The 16,037-nt window shown below is 46.5% G+C and overlaps 2 protein-coding genes and 1 long non-coding RNA gene across 3 annotated transcripts; 1 reads left to right on the top strand and 2 right to left on the bottom strand.

Moving 5' to 3' along the window:
- The first annotated feature begins 314 nt into the window (after positions 1-314).
- Positions 315-3,505, top strand: LOC9656037 (alpha-L-arabinofuranosidase 1). Its single transcript, XM_002987187.2, has 17 exons — positions 315-575; positions 647-701; positions 787-980; positions 1,056-1,183; positions 1,249-1,393; positions 1,469-1,538; positions 1,616-1,761; positions 1,833-1,878; positions 1,936-1,988; positions 2,057-2,201; positions 2,264-2,382; positions 2,438-2,512; positions 2,567-2,670; positions 2,718-2,774; positions 2,850-3,045; positions 3,106-3,243; positions 3,311-3,505. The coding sequence occupies exons 1-17, from the start codon at positions 435-437 to the stop codon at positions 3,443-3,445; spliced, it is 1,947 nt and encodes a 648-aa protein (XP_002987233.2). The 5' UTR covers positions 315-434; the 3' UTR covers positions 3,446-3,505.
- A 4,622-nt stretch (positions 3,506-8,127) lies between these two features.
- LOC9656036 (pentatricopeptide repeat-containing protein At2g13600) lies at positions 8,128-9,608 on the bottom strand. Its single transcript, XM_024661009.1, has 4 exons — positions 9,208-9,608; positions 9,004-9,119; positions 8,665-8,896; positions 8,128-8,377 (listed from the first exon to the last, which is right to left on the bottom strand). The coding sequence occupies exons 1-4, from the start codon at positions 9,606-9,608 to the stop codon at positions 8,128-8,130; spliced, it is 999 nt and encodes a 332-aa protein (XP_024516777.1).
- Positions 9,609-10,836: 1,228 nt separating this feature from the next.
- Positions 10,837-11,286, bottom strand: LOC112341234. The gene is made up of 3 exons (XR_002990472.1): positions 11,150-11,286; positions 10,990-11,076; positions 10,837-10,937 (listed from the first exon to the last, which is right to left on the bottom strand). It is a non-coding gene; the product is annotated as an uncharacterized LOC112341234 (long non-coding RNA).
- Between the last annotated feature and the right edge of the window lie 4,751 nt (positions 11,287-16,037).

Genomic DNA, 16,037 nt, shown 5'->3' with positions numbered 1-16,037 from the left:
CTGTATGTTATTAAATATGGTGGATTATAAACAAAACGATTATAAGCAAATAAAGATAAAGAGAAAGGCACATGAATAAGAATGCACTTCTTTTAATTGGTTTAAATATGTATTGGGCTTCCACAAATTTGGTGATTTAGTTAACTTCTAAACTGTATTAAATTTTTGTTCTATATAATAATAAACTAAAACTAAAACTTCAATTATTTTCTTTTAAATTCTTAATCTTTTTATTTCAATGTCTATCCAATTCGATTGGAAGGACTAGCTGACAAGAAAAGGAGTCATTCTGGATGACTTTTACTCAATTGCCCGATTGTGATTTGAGGAGCCCCGAAGAGAAGGGCGTCGTCCAAGCTACGACAATGTCCATGTTATATAAGCACAGTAGCGTTTGGGTAAGATAGACAGGCACAAGATAGGAAGAAAAATCCATGGAGCTCCTCCTCTTGCTGCCGCTTGTGATTTTTCTGTCCATCTATTGCGCCCATGGCAGATCCATCACCATGCATGTCCTCTCGGATGAAGGCGATGGCACGCCCATACCAAGCACTCTCTTTGGCATTTTTTTCGAGGTAAAGTCTCTTCGTCTCTTCGTTTTGGGGCCATCGCTAATAGCTATCGATACGTTTTCATCTTCGCCCAGGAGATCAATCACGCTGGAAACGGTGGACTTTGGTCTGAGCTCGTGAGCAATCGAGGTTAGAATACATCTCTCTCTTCTTTTTGCCCTTTTTTTTCTATTTTTTCGACCACTGCTGACTTTGTGAGATTTTGGGGATCAAGGCTTCGAAGCTGGTGGACAAAACACACCCTCCAACATTGCGCCATGGACCCCGGTTGGAAGCTCCTCGGATGTTTTGCTCGCCACCGAGCGTGCTTCTCCGTTCGCGAGAAATCCCATCGCCTTGCGAGTGGAGGTTTTGTGCGATAGCTGCCAGGCTCCTGTTGGTGTAGCCAATCCTGGCTACTGGGGAATGGTGAGCTCGCTTTCATCTTCTCAGTTCTCCGAATTCTTTGGTTTTTTAATGAGTTTGTATTGGATCATCCTATAGGACGTTCGTGCTGGAGACGAGTACAAAATTATTTTCTGGTTGAAAGCAGCCACATCCAGCAGTGTCGTTGTCTCCTTTGTATCTTCCGACAGTTCTGTGACACTGGCTCAAAGTGACACGATCAACGTGTGAGTTTTCTTTTGGTTTGATGGAACTATTTGTTTTTCTTTGTCTAACTTTGTAGAGTTTTCAGCGATGGCACGAAGGGGTGGACAAAGCAGGAGATCGTCTTGAAAGCACAAGCCACAGATCATTATGCCCAGCTCACAATCACAAGCAAAGAAAAAACAGTCTTTTGGATTGATCAAGTCTCCGCGATGCCTGTGGAAACTTACAAGGTAAGTTAGTCTCATAAAAACCAAAATAAAAACGAAGCTCTTATTCCTCGTCCTTTTCTTTCCTTCTGGCTCCAGGGACACGGCTTTAGAAAAGATTTGGCTCTCATGCTCGAAGAACTCAAGCCTCGCTTCATTCGATTCCCAGGTTTGCAGCTCAAATATTTTGGCCAGCTGAAATTCTCAAGAGATTTTTGTGTATGTCTGTGATATCAACTTTGGCAGGAGGATGCTATGTTGAAGGTGAGAGACTCCAAAATGCTTGGAGATGGCGAGCCTCGGTTGGTCCATGGGAAGAAAGGCCCGGCCATCTCGGCGACGTGTGGGGGTACTGGTCCGACGATGGAATCGGCTACTTTGAGTTCCTCCAAGTAAGTTTTCTAGCTTGGAAGTTTGTCTTGCTTCCAGCGGACTCTAACAGGACAAGTTTCTATCATTCTAGCTTGCAGAAGACTTGGACGCATTGCCAATATGGGTATTCAACAATGGTACGCAAACAAAGAACTCTTGACAAACTTCCAAGCATAACTTTGATTCTCTATCAGGCGTTAGTCACACGGATGAAGTTGCTACTTCACTTATTGGACCTTTCGTCCAGGTACTACGTCGTGAGATGTATTATAAGGTTTAAGCTTTTGAGGAGATTCTGATGGTTCTTGCATCCAGGAAGCTCTGGATGGGCTGGAATTTGCTCTTGGCTCCAGCTCTAGCAAATATGGAGCATTGCGTGCTAAGATGGGTCATCCAGAGCCTTTTAATCTCAAGTATGTCGCGATAGGAAACGAGGACTGTGGAAAGCAGTACTATAGAGGTAATGACTCTTTCGAGTTCTTTATTTTTGTTCTTCTTTTGATTGGTCTATCCAATGAGCAGACAATTATCTCCAATTCTACTATGCCATCAAGAAATACTACCCCGATATTAGCATTGTCACAAACTGCGATGGATCGTACAGACAACTCGACCATCCAGCCGACCTCTACGATTTCCACGTACATAAAAAGCTGATTTAGTACAGATACATGTTTTAATGCGTGCTTTTCTCAGATTTATACGTCCGCTAGCAATCTCTTCAATATGAATCACCAGTTCGATAAGATATCTAGAAACGATGGACCAAAGGTATAGCTTTAGTGACGTTCTTCCCATTTCTAACTGTTTTCTTCGATTTTTTAGGCGTTTGTGAGTGAGTACGCGGTCACTGGCAACGATGCTGGCCGCGGGAGTCTCTTGGCTGCACTCGCAGAAGCAGCATTCTTGATTGGCATTGAGCGAAACAGGTAACTTCCATTAGAAAAAGTTTTCGAGCTAACTTTTTCTACCACAGTGATGTTGTACATATGACAAGCTACGCTCCCCTCTTTGTAAATAACAACGATCGCAGGTATGATAGAAAGTTTTCAAGAACTGCAATGATTTTAATCAAGGACTATGCACTGGCTTTGGCACTTGATTATAGATGGAATCCAGATTCTATAGTCTACGACTCGTGGCAATCGTATGGAACGCCAAGCTACTGGGTCCAAAAGTTCTTCAAGCTCTCAAGTGGAGCTACACTCTTACCCTCCAACATTACGGGCAGTACCAATGTTAATAGCGTGGTAACTTCGGCAATTCGTTCTTCAGACACAAACGATCCATCCATCATCGTAAAGGTGAGCAAAAGAAAAGTTTTTTTTTTCTTTTGTATAATGGATGGATTCTTTTCTGTTAAGGCCGTGAACTTTGGAAACAAAGCAGTGGGGCTTAAGCTCAACATTGATGGATCATTCTGGAATTCTGCAAACTCCACTGCTGTGATTCTCACGTCAAACAACGTCATGGATGAAAATTCTTTCAGCAATCCCACGAAGGTCAGCTATACAGAAAAAAAGAAAGAAAGTTCTTAGTAAACTTTGCTGTGTCTTGATTTTTCCTCAGGTGGTTCCCAAGACTGTGACAATGTCTGGGAAAAACCAAATGGGAATAACCTTGCCTGCTTATTCCTTCATGGCCATCACCGTTCCTTCGCTGGGCAGCAACTCGAGAGATAGCGAGCTTCACTCTGATATGTAAATCCAAATGTGATATACGCCTGTATTAATCAAATTCATGCCAAAACATTATCTTTGAGCTTTCAGTGTTTAACAGCAAAAAAAAATTCCTTATCTTTAAGGCATTCAAATATTCCTTTTTCCTTTTCCGTTTTATATAAGTTTTCCCCTAGGGGAAACTGAGATGACAATGGAGAATCCTTTTTCCAATTGGAGGCAAACGGACGCTGGCAAACAGGTGGAGAGCATTGTGAGGCCTCTCTTCTCCTACTTTCACCTCAACACCGACTCGCTCGCCTTCTATCACATAACATCCCAGCAAAAGGTCGAAGTTTGTGATCTGAGGTGGAAGATTTGGCATCAGGCTGTTCGTCACGTCCTTGAAATGCCCATACCGGATGTTGTGCTGCTCGCAATATTTGCAGCTGATTACTATGGGCAGAACCTGCCACCCTTTTCCTTTGCCTTTCGAGTAGTTGAAGAAATGTTTCGTAACCATGGGGTACTAATATGTTCAATGTTTTGTTTTTCGTTTACTAACAGTATCGCTTTTGCAGGATTGCGTCATCAACACAAATGAGACTGAAGAAGCACTCACAGGTATGTATTGACTCTAATGCAGATAGTTGTTTCTAACTTTGTTTTTTCATCCAGCCATGGTGCAGGCTGTCTCGAAACTCCCCTCCACTTCCATGCCGCAGACAATCATCCAAGACGCGGCTCGGCTCTTTGACATGACTGAGGTAGTGTGTGATCTTGTTCATCTCTGGCTGCTGGTTCAGCTCCAGCACAAGACTTACGCACAATCGATCGAGTGGCTGGTCACCCTTGAGAAGCAAGCACAAGATGCAGATCCTTCCACCCGCGAGAAACTACACAGCGCATTGCTCATCTTTGCAGAGAACTCCACCTCTCTGGATCCACCACTGGAGGAGCTGGCCGAGGAACTCATCGAGTGGTTTGACACTGTCACGAGGATAGATTGCAAGTCCATTGATCTCACAGCTGCTGTTCACCAGATGTTGAAGGTATGTATATGCTAGATTTACATGTCAATCTTGATCAAAGTTCTTATACTTTTCTCTGTGTAGGAAGTGATGGCGGTAAAGTACACAAACTTGGGTGATAGCGATGCGATCAACGACTGGCTCGACAACCACTCGCAAGCCCACCGCCGGAGCCAAGATGCTCGGCAATCATGGTCTTATCAGTGTATTGACGTGAGCAAGACAATGGGACGTTTGCTCTACACCTGGGTAAGAACCACGAAAGGCAAGATTGACCATGCAGAGCTCCAAAACCTGTGCGGCTCCACCGTGAGTTCATTCGTGGAGCACGTCAAGCTTCATGCAGACGTCAACGATCAAGCTGACGAGCTCATGTATCGAGCGGCAGCACAAGTCTTTGGAGAGGCGTTTTGTGGTGTGTTTGTGAGCCTGTGCGAGAATGCCCGCTGGGAGGAATTTAGAATGGTGGAGCTCTCACTCGAGGAGCTCCAGGCAATACGAAGGCGAGCTTGGAATGGGCAGTATGTTGTTCCCAACCCGCGCCTGGAAAACATTGGCAAAACTCGGATGGTTCATGTGAGCGACATGGCTCTCTACTTGGTTGATGTAAGTATATTTATATTTTCGTACTTTTATTCGGATTTTCTTATTTGCAGCTGATTTATGAAGACAAATACAAGGAGTGTTTGGCTATTCAGCGGAAATACTGGCATATAGACTGTGAGTTATTATTATTGTTATTATTAATTTTCTTCGACTAAACTTATTAATACAGGTAACTTTATGCTGTATTGCAATAACTGGGATGTGTATATTGACCAGGAAAAAAAGGGCGTTTACTTGTTAGATAAATGATCAAATATTCAATTCAAATAAATAAAATTAAAATGAAACTCTTTTTCTCTTTTATTTAAATAATTATATTTAAGTTTTTTAGTTTATCTTTAAATATGATTTAGCAAGAAATGATTTTATTATAAATGGTTTAAATAATTTGGTTTGGATGGTCGTGGATATACTTAGAATATGCTTGGATATTCTAGGATATTTTACCATCTAATGGTTGTTATTCATTTAGATTAATTTTGTATTTATAATTATAAACTTTCTTAAACACTTTCTAGTATATTCGTTTTTATTCTACCATCTGGAATAAGATTAATCTTGTGTTTATAAACTATAAACACGTTTATAATTATAAACTTTTGTTTGATCAATAGTAAGAATAACATTAAACCAGGCGTTGCTACATGCAAAGCGTAGTAAATTATTTCTTAATTTATCATAAATATTAAGACTTAATAAATAATTAAATAATTATTAGAAAAAATATCATTTGTCAATTATAATAGCACATTTATAAATCTTTGTGGCGCAAAATCTAATCATCAAGGCTACATAAATTAAGATTGTATTGGGCAACTGATGCATTGCACATGAGATTTAGTATACAACTAGAGGATCTATAGCATAATATAAATCAATTTCCCTCCATTGAAACTTGGTCGAGAATCAAAATTATTGAAGCTTGCATCAAGAATCAAAATAGCAAGAAATAACTCATGTCCTTGGAGTAAATGAGGTTTGACATTCCTAAAATAATGATTATACATATATTTGTTCTAGTGTATATGGAATCACACAGTCTAAGGTGAAGTTGCTCTTGAAAGTGGTAAATTGTGTTTGAGAAAATGATGATTACATCTAAACCCAAATAGTTTCTAAAGCAAATATTCTACTTTCTTTCAACGGCTATAAAAGCCCTTTAATCTTGTGTTTCTTCTTCGTTTGATTGGAAAGATGGGGGATTGCCGACGCTACACTCGACTCATGACGCGGAGGGGCGTGAAATTTCTTCGCAGCGGGCCAGTGACCCAGCAGATGGCTCGAGAGCCTCGACCAGCGGCGCCGCTTCCTGCAGCTGCGAATTGCGATGATCTTCGCGAGGAGCGCGCCGGCAACCCTCGGATGAGCGCTATCGATCTCTCCCTCAAAGCCGCACCCTTTCGGCGGCCTCGAACGGCTATCAGCGAATCGCGATGATGCTGCTGGCGAGAATGAGAATCCTCGGAGGATGAGCGGCGTCGAGCTCTCCCGCAAAGCATACCCCTTTCGTCGGGCTCGATCGCAGAGGACGCGGTCTCGGTTTTCCGCTCGCAACGATGGTGTCCGCGATGCCAGCACTTCCGGTGGCGATAGCGGCGACGCTGGCATCGGCGGTGGCGGTGGCAGCAACGCTGACGAACTCGGACGAGGCGATGTAGCGGCAATGTGGGCGGCGATGCGGGCGCTGGCCGAGGCCTCCTCGAAGTTCTTGAGAACGTATACTCGTGGTGCCATAGCTCTTCACGACTTTAGGGTATTATAGCGCTCGCAGCGCGCGCTGAGTGAATCCTCTCACAGCGAAAGGGGCGAGGAATCCGGCACTTCTTGAGCTTCCGCAGCTCCATCTCGGAGCGCAATCTCTTGGATTAGTGGCGCAGAGCATCGGGCGCGAAGGATTCAAGCTGAGGTAGGTCTTGTATGCCGCAACTTCGTCGTTGATCTTGATCGTTCCAGCGGCATCCATCCAGTGTCGTTCTTGATCGCGCCGGCGTCGCGGAAAACACACAAGTAAAGATCGATCGAAAACCCGGAACAAAACGAAGAAGTTTCGACATCGGCCTCCTCGGCCAGTTTCTGGTAACTCCATTCTTGCGTTTCTCAGTCGTAGAGCATCCACAAGAGCGGCATCGTTCGAGTGGATTCTCTCGCAAGAAAACCGTCATTCCATTTTGCAGGCTAGCTCCGTGGCTGGGTGATGTTCTGCCTTTTGGAAGCTCCAGAAGATTTTACTCTCTTGTGGATCCGGCTGGTGTGTTTTTCAAGGTAAGCGAACTCTCATTTCTTTCAAGTTTGTTTTTCTTGTGTATCTCCCGGCTTTGTGACATTCCTCGTATTTTTGTTTTCACCAGGCTGTGAAGATTCGTGAAAAATGTTCAACGCACTAGCACGTATTATCGAATGCATCATCCGTTCTGTCCAATAGATTGCATTGTCTCAGGCATGCATCACGGATTCGAGAAAGAAGTTTACGAGCAGCAGACTGCTCCGGCATGGGTATCGCCATCCCAATCGCTTAAGATCTGGAGCTGAAGAGTTGCTATGCTGAAGTCCAGGCTGCTCGACTTATCGACGTGGATGGCTTTCAGGTACTTCACAGACTTGGCGTCTTCGTGCGTAAATTTCGTTTCTTCTTTTAGGGACGTGAGAAAGCCGGAGCTATATTCTTGTGTTCGAGCGAACAAGAAAGACCACTTCGCCAAAACGCTGCTTTTGTGGCAGCCCGCTCTCTCTGTGGACCAGATATGGAAGAAGCATGTTTAAGCGTTTCCAAAAAGCTGGGTACAACACACAATATCGAATGCATCCTCAAGTAAGCATCCAATCCGCCCAATGCATTGCCATTGTCTCACGCGTATAAGCATTTCAGATTCGAGAAAAGAGTTTTACGGAGGATGGTGAAAACCGAGCGAGTGTGGCATGACATCGAACGCCGCGAAACAGGGAGCACACACTGTGGATGGTTTCCAGGTACTTTGACTTAGTTTGCATCCCGGCCGATGACAGTGTTATGCTTGTTACAGGGAAAGCCATAGCTATATTCTCTTGCGTGCGTGCGAAGAAAGATTATCAGATCAAGAGTATGCAGCTAGAATCAGTCCAGGAGAGAAAGCCACCCAGCCTTTCCAAGTAGATCAACCATGCAGCCATAGTGATTCATTTGTGGGATCAATCCATAGTCATCACATATCCTCGTCAGGTACTCGAGCCCATCTTCCAAGAGCCCAGCATTGCCACAACCAAAAATCACTCCCAACAAAGTTATGTGGTCGGGTTCTATCCCTTCCAAGCTCAACTCTAGCAAGAGCTCCACGGTTTCACTGCCATGCCCGTTATGGCATACGCTGCGATCATGGCATTCCAAGAGACAAATCTTTTCTCATCGACTGGAACGTTTCTCTTGCTAGAACCAAGTTGCCACACTTTCCATACACGTTTACAAGTGCGTTTCCAAGGTTTGTGTCGAGTTGAGACCCATAGATTCTCTCGATTCTTTGGTGGATGTTTCTTCCTCGTGTAAGGCACGCAAGGCTAGCGCAAGCATCCAATGAAAGTCACCGAGTCAGGCTTTATACCCTCCCTCAAAAGGTGGAGAGCTTCTCTCCCGAGTCCTCTCTCGGCAAATCCACACAGCATGGCCGTCCATGCAACCACTCGTCGTCTCTCCACTAGATCGAAAATCTTCCTGGCTTGCTCCAAGTTTCCACTCCGACAATGCAAGCTCACGAGAGCATGACCCACGAAGGGATTGGATTCTAAACCATTGGAGACAATCCTCGCAAAGACGCGATCAAGGAGTGGAGTGTTTGGAGTTTCCAACGAGGTTACAACGTTGAGATAAGTGATCTCGTCCGGCCTTAAGCCTTCGTGCAAAGCAAGTGTAGAACATCACTGAATTTTTCATGCTTGACAAACATCGTCATCAGTGTGTTCCAGGCCACATTGTCGTGAAGAAGGATCTCAAACAAACTTCTAGCATCCTCCAAGCTCCCACACTTCGTATACATGTTCATCACACTGTCCCCAGGATCACGCTGCTCGAGAGCCCAGCTTGGACGATCCGAGCGTGCAATTCTCGGCCCTTTTCTAGCGCACCAACATCGGCACAAGCATCCAAGATCGTCACAAAGCTAACCACGTTTGCCTTCACCCTTCCTGGTCCATCTCTCCAAACAATCTCAAAGCGTCCCAGCCATGGCTGTTTTGAGCGTAGATCGATATCATCCCTGTCCAAGTGACAACGCTCCTGCGACCATGGATCGACTCAAAAAGTTTAGCTGCGTCGTCCACGCTTTGGCATTTGCCATACATGTTGAGCAGCGAGTTCCCAAGCATCGTGTCCGAGAGAAGCTGCTCGTCCTCCACAGCTATGCGATGGTGGATCTCTTTTCCTCGTTGCAAAGCAGCCATTGTGGCGCATGCGTCTAGAACCGCAAGGTAAGTCACCTTGTCCGGCTTCACATCCATCTCCTCAAACAATCCCAAAACTCGAATGGAATACCCATTACGGGCATATGCAGAGAGGAAAGAGTTCCAGGAGACAACATCTCGTACCTCCATGCTCGAAAACACCATCTTTGCTTCGTCGATCCCGCCACACCTCCCACTCTCCTTGATAAGCCTGTGGATTTGTCTTCCAATATCAACGCTCAAGCCCGAGCAAGCATCAAGAGCACTGAGATACGTTACTTTGTGTGGCCTGGTTCCATCGAACAGCATTCTCCGGAAAACTTCGATGGCTTGGGCATGCTGCTTGTTCTTGGCCATGGCAGAAACCATGACATTCCAAGTCGAAGACCAAGGACGCATCTTGGGTGTTGCCACACTTGCCATACATCTCCACCAGCAAGTTCTGAATGAATCGACTGTCCCGGTGCTCGCTCTTGCGCAGCTTGGAGTGCGCTAGCCGGGCTTGCTCGAGAGATTTCTCGACGCAGCACTTGCGGAGGATGCTGGCATATGTTGCCGCGTCGGTCGCATCGGTCACGCATCGAATTTCTTCTGCTAGTGTAGAGGGCGAGCTTGCGATTGCAAGCTCGCTAGTGAGAGGCATACGCCAGCTTGGCCGTCATGAATCACATCAAAACTACACACTCTAAAATAAATCAAGTTCATTTTATAGAAGACACTCTAAACGAAAGTTTCTAGTTGGCATGCCTCCTACGCTCCTGGCGTGCTCGCTGGGGCTTGTGTGTGGGAGGCTGGAGGATCTGGACGAGGCTGGCAGCGAGGCGACGACTCTAGCTGTTGGAAATCCACTCACGAATGTATGGAGAATTTGATATCAATGCTCAGAGGATATCATTAGAGTTAAAAGGTCAGAACATTACCATGTAATTATGACCAGCATGCTATGGTTTATGATTCCATTGGGGAGCTCGTCCCTGTTTTCGGGGAGCGACTAACACAGGGTGGATAAAGGCTCATTGAGATGGAGGTTCTTCTTGACGAAGCGCCAACACATTCTGCTCGACCAGGGCGAGCTCTTGAAAGATGAGAAAACTTTGATGAAGGGAGTAAGCAATGTTACCGTTGCATTCGTTCCTACCTTGGCCATGCCTTGACTATCGGTCTAGAAAAGAGAGAACATCATCATCAATTGATCCGGATGACTGCGATCATGAATATGAGGATCCAGTGCTAAAGCCTCGTGAGTAGAGCTCGCCGGCTCTTCGAGTCACATGGTTCGCGGAGGCCAAGCTTCGCTCTACAGCCTCGCCAGCGGCATCCACAACCTGGACAGAGCAACAAATCATGTCAGAAGGAAAAGAAAGAATCCTGAAAAAACACAGGAACAATTCTTGGAAATGACTTGGAACAAACTTTGTCTGCATGAGCAGTGTCGACTCTCTCATGTGTCGAGCTAACGCCACCGTTTCATCTGTTAGATCGTCCTGGAGTCGCCTGAGCAAAAGAAGAGATTAAAGTACGATCCAGAAAAACAAAGAGAAAGTACCTATGCTTTCCAACGAATTCGTGAGTGGCACTGTCGAGTTTCACTTCCTCTTTTGAAGGACCAGGCTCGGGATCGTCACGTTGGATGCTGCTTGGCCGAAAGAATAACACAAGACAAGAGCAAGAGATCAAATAATCATGTAGTAAACTTGATAACTTACTGTCTCATTCAAAGATTGCGCTTGGGAAGTGGAGTTTCGGCAGGAGTCGCCGAGAATTCGTCCTGGACATCGGCATTCGAAGTAGCGCATCCCTCTAGCTTACCATGTGATGTTGATTTTCTCAGCAAACGCTTCAATCTGTTTCCCCATACTCTCGGGCTTTCTCCATTCAAACGCTGCCATGGATGAAAGAAAACTCATTAGCAATGAATGAATCGATATTTTTGCCATCCTTCTTGGGGCGCTCCCGTGCTATGAGCACAACCTCGCATGTTGATTCAATAAGAAAGTGTTTTGACCACTATTGACCGCATTTAAAACACTTCATTCCAGCGGTCGCAACAAAAGACCAAGCCTTTGGTGCTAGCAGTCCAGGCTCCGGGTTTGATCTCCTCCGCAGCATTCAGTCCCATGCGGCGATCAGTGGCGAAGCAGCGACAGGAGATTATGGGCCAGTAGCAACGGATGATCCGACCAGCTTGAGCGCTAGCGATTCCAACGTCCAGGTGTGGGAGGCAACGCAGGATTTCTCTCTAAGCGGAATAGCGGACGCCATCTCACGCAACTATTTCGATGGCAAGCTTCCACGGGACTCCGCCAGACCAGCCGAGGGCGACTATTTCGATGGCAAGCCTTCATGGACCAGAGAACGCCCAGGTTTCTCCTGTGACAATGACGGCGGCCAGCTTGGGCGATTTATATGGCAGGCTGCTGTGCTACCAGGCGGTACGTGTAGCTCAGGCGGTAGAAATGGTCGCACACTCCTTTGGCGATTTCCATAAGTACAGGAGTTGGCATCCATGGGCTTTCGAGGAGGCGCATCAGTTCTCTCGACACGACGATCCAACGATGGTCGAAGCGGAGATCCAATTTTCGTGGGCTGAAGGGGGGCAGGAGCTCCCCCGAGACAACGAAAATGACACAATAAGCTCGGAAGGTGGTCTAGCTATGGAGGAAGTAAGAGAAGAAGACGAGTCCAGTGGAAATCCAAACTTCGTGGGACGAAGCGGTGCAGGAGCTCCTCCGAGACGGCACAGCAAGTTCAGAAGGTATGGAAGAAGTATGAGAAGAAGATGAGCACGCAGTGATAGAAGCAGATGACCATGCAGTGAGAGAAGAAGAAGAAGACGACAATGCAGTGGTAGAAGAGGACTACGCACAGATAGAAGAGGATGATCCGATGATCGATGTGGCTCAAAAGTGAAGACGACGAGGCAGAAGTTGACAATTGGATAGTCGAGCCTAAAGAGGAGGACAAGGATCCGACAGGAGGTGCAGCAGTGCCAGATCTCGACGAGCAGGGAAAAGACGACTATCTTGTGGCTGTGCCATATCAAACACTGGAGCCTGACGATCAACTTGTGGCAGTGGCACCACGAGATGAGGAATCAAACGACAATGATCTACTCGTGGCAGCAAAGTGCCAGATCCAGAAGCTCCGGCCGTGGAACCAAGTTTGCCACACTTGTGCATTTGTTTTTCATGATCCCTTTATTTCTTTGCAGACTTCTACGAACAGTTCTCTCCGGATTTCTGGGCTTTGCCTCGCAGCTACGACCAATTTCTCGACAACTCGTTTTTACAAACGAGAATCTCCTCTTCTTCTTCTTCCAGAATGTCAAGAGTTTTGATCCACCATCCCTGGAAAGAATTGGAAAGATCTGTGGTTCTACGTTCTACCAAAGGTTGAGTTCAGAGGCATCGATATCATGAGTGCTGTCCACCAGATACTTGTGGTATGTTATCGGTTTTCTACTTCCAGATGTTTGGCTCCACGTCTTTCTCATCTTTTCAGCATTTCATAGGTGTGCAAGTTTTATGTTTATCATATGGTGACCATGAATGCCTCAAGCATTTCATTGAAGACCACTCACAAATCTTCCACAACTTTCGATTGTATCTGCAATCAAACATTTACAATTGTCACAACGTGAGTGTGTTGATTGCTGTTCACTTGGACGAGAACGAGCAAAGCCATAAAACTCCCTAGGTGATGAACAACATCAAAATCAAAATCATATCTAAAGCTTCAAAGCCCACCGAGCAGTATAACCAATTAGGTTCTTTCACTTCAATAATGAAGTAACAGCAACATGATCACCTTTTAGCAACATTCAAGAACTATGTAGATATGCATGAAGTTTCTTGAAACCCCAAATTGTTGCCAAACTGTTGCGAATATAAGTTTGGGTATCAAAAGTTACCTATCAGCTATCTTTTCGGATATTCTTTCTTTATTGCCACGATGGCAAGATGGTATGCTGAAATAGTGCCAAACTTTGTCTGGCTCCGTTTTGCGTGCTGGTCCTAGCATTAGGATGCTGGTTGCTCTAGGACTATTCCAAGTAGCTCCGGGCTTCTGTCCTTTCGCTCTTTGGGCTATATGCTCGGGAGTTGCTCTATGATCTAATTCTTTTACTCCTTAGCTTCATACTTGGGAGTTTGGCACTGTTCCTTAGTTCAGTGGCCTAAGGCCCTAAAACTCAGGTTCCACACCACTGTCCTTTGGACACATGGCATGTGTCATGTGGCATATTGTAAGCGACTAATTTTTCCATTCTACTTCAGTCACTTAACCACACCTCCGACCACTTGGAGGAGTCTCATTCACAACCTCCATAAGCCCAACTCAGGACTTGGGGCTTGCTAGCCCCGAGAATGGCATCCATGCCACTCAACCTTAGCACTTGGTCCAAGTGCTCCACGTGTCCAATCCCATGATCGACACCCCAAGGTACCACCGACATATCGGCCCGTTACGCTAAGGCCATGCCCATTTACCTCGGTCATACTGGTGGTCCAACACCACCTACATTCCAATCCCGTCCCTCAAAGACTGGGTCATCCATCCATGAGTGATCATCCCAGATCCACTCCTTAATATCCTTAGGATGCCTACAGACATGGGGAATAGCCTTCCCCAATATCTCTGTTTCGGTCCCCACCAAGTCCCTTTCTGTCCTTGGCTGTGTTCGCCAACATTGCCACTGGATCGAGGCCCACCGGCCCGACCACTAAGTCCCACTATCCTCTAGGACTTCCTCACTGTGTGACTGTGTCCTTGGTCACTACCCCAGAGGACTGCTCCTCTTCCTTTCCACAGTCTGGGCCTTTGGGACAACATTTCGGAACACCGTGGCCTTACACGAGCCACCTGGGTACTCTCCTCACCTTCTGCCCTTGGGTGCTCTAGCCATGGGCTTAGAGCGGGTTCCGTTGAGCCACACCAGGTATCCAAGTAGGTAGTGCCACCCACACTTGGACTGGGAGCATCGGCCAGTCGATCTCCCGGGGGAACTAGAGCCGGCTCTTGAACACTTCACCAAGCTACCCCGCTTGTCGGTCCGTGTTTACTCTAGTCTTGGACTTCCCAGTGGGCAGCTCATCACCCAACACTAGGTTCGGCCTTCCTGGGCCAAACTGGCCTTTCCTGGCCAAACTGGCTCCACTGCAGTCCTCCCCCCTACTATACTTTTGGAGCTCACCAAACCCCCTAGGGTCTGGGAGACGAACGCTTTGGGCTTTCACCCTCTCAGGCTCCGGACTCGGGCTCGGTCTCGGCCTCGGCCTCAGTCTCGGTCTCGGTCCCGATCTCGGTCTCGGTCTCGGTCTCGGTCCCGGTCTCGGTCCCGGTCTCGGTCTCGACTTCGGACTCCATCTCGGACTCCATCTCGGACTCCATCTTGGACTCCATCTCAGACTCCATCTCGGACTCCATCTCGGACTCCATCTCGGGTCCATCTCGGGTCCATCTCGGACTCCATCTCGGTCTCCATCTCGGGTCCATCTCGGACTCCATCTCGGACTCCATTTCAGGTCCATCTCAGGTCCACCTCGGACTCCATCTCGGACTCCATCTCGGGTCCATCTCGGACTCCACTTCGGACTCCAACTCGGGTCCATCTCGGGTCCACCTCGGACTCCAACTCGGGTCCATCTCGGGTCCACCTCGGACTCCACTTCGGACTCCATCTCGGACTCCACTTTGGACTCCAACTCGGGTCCATCTCGGACTCCACTTCGGACTCCAACTCGAGTCCATCTCGGACACTCCCACGTGTCATGTGTTGGTCCTTTTGGGTCCCTTTTTGGAGCCTCGCCTTTTGCTCGCTTCGTGCTCGTTCCTCGAGCACTTCGTTGGGAGTTCCACTCCCGCTCTTGACTTTTCAAGTCGGAGCTTTTGGTCCAAACGTGTTACGCTCGTTTGGCTCTCGCTTCGGCCACTACCATGTGGCGCCCTTCCGGCTCCACTTTGGGGCCTAGGGATTTTGTGTCTCACACATATAACACGTGGCATATGGAGGGTTTAGGTTCCATTTCGTAGTATTATTCTATGGTAAATCACTATAGGATAAAGGGCCAAAACCATGTGCACTACATTTAGTATCAGAGAATGAGTCTTGGCAACTACTATCTAATGAGATTGGGCAACTAGTCTCATTGCATATGCAGAGATGAAAACAATGATCCGAGTGGGTATATGTTTGGGTGCAAAGGCTTCGCAATTGTTCCTTGGGTATAAACTTTGGTTACCTTTCGGACTGGAATATATGAGCTTTCGCTTGGGCTCATAAGTTGGATGGATTGTGTTGTTTGTTTTACACGAGTTTACGCTTGGGCTTGTGAGTGAGGCACATTAGTAACTCGGGATTACATTTTGAGTTGGTAGGATTAATGTTAGCTTACCAGTGGTTCTATGAGTTGTTCCATGTACCATGAGTGAAAGTAAACCTTCTTTGGGTTTGCTATGAGTGGCAAATAGGTTAGTCCATAGTTGCACTAGTGGATCCTTCCTAAGCATGATTAAAAGTGGATCAATTAAAGATTGTAGGGATGAGTCTATTGATTCAAGTAATCATTGCTATGCTCTCTCATAAACTTTTCTTGG

This window comes from Selaginella moellendorffii, unplaced genomic scaffold, assembly GCF_000143415.4.
Source record: "Selaginella moellendorffii unplaced genomic scaffold, v1.0 SELMOscaffold_79, whole genome shotgun sequence".
NCBI classification, from domain to species: Eukaryota; Viridiplantae; Streptophyta; class Lycopodiopsida; order Selaginellales; family Selaginellaceae; genus Selaginella; species Selaginella moellendorffii.
The sequence above is the reverse complement of the archived record's forward strand: the minus strand, read 5'-3'. Positions and strand labels throughout refer to the sequence as shown.

Coding starts and splice junctions, on each gene's coding strand:
- LOC9656036 (XM_024661009.1), bottom strand. CDS start 9,608: ATGGTGTTTTCGAGCATGGAGGTACGAGATGTTGTCTCCTGGAACTCT. Junction 9,120..9,207: donor GGCTGGGACGCTTTGAGATT/GTTTGGAGAGAT, acceptor TTGGTGCGCTAG/AAAAGGGCCGAGAATTGCAC. Junction 8,378..8,664: donor GTTGCATGGACGGCCATGCT/GTGTGGATTTGC, acceptor CCATGATCGCAG/CGTATGCCATAACGGGCATG.
- LOC9656037 (XM_002987187.2), top strand. CDS start 435: ATGGAGCTCCTCCTCTTGCTGCCGCTTGTGATTTTTCTGTCCATCTAT. Junction 1,184..1,248: donor CAAAGTGACACGATCAACGT/GTGAGTTTTCTT, acceptor TAGAGTTTTCAG/CGATGGCACGAAGGGGTGGA. Junction 3,244..3,310: donor CTTTCAGCAATCCCACGAAG/GTCAGCTATACA, acceptor ATTTTTCCTCAG/GTGGTTCCCAAGACTGTGAC.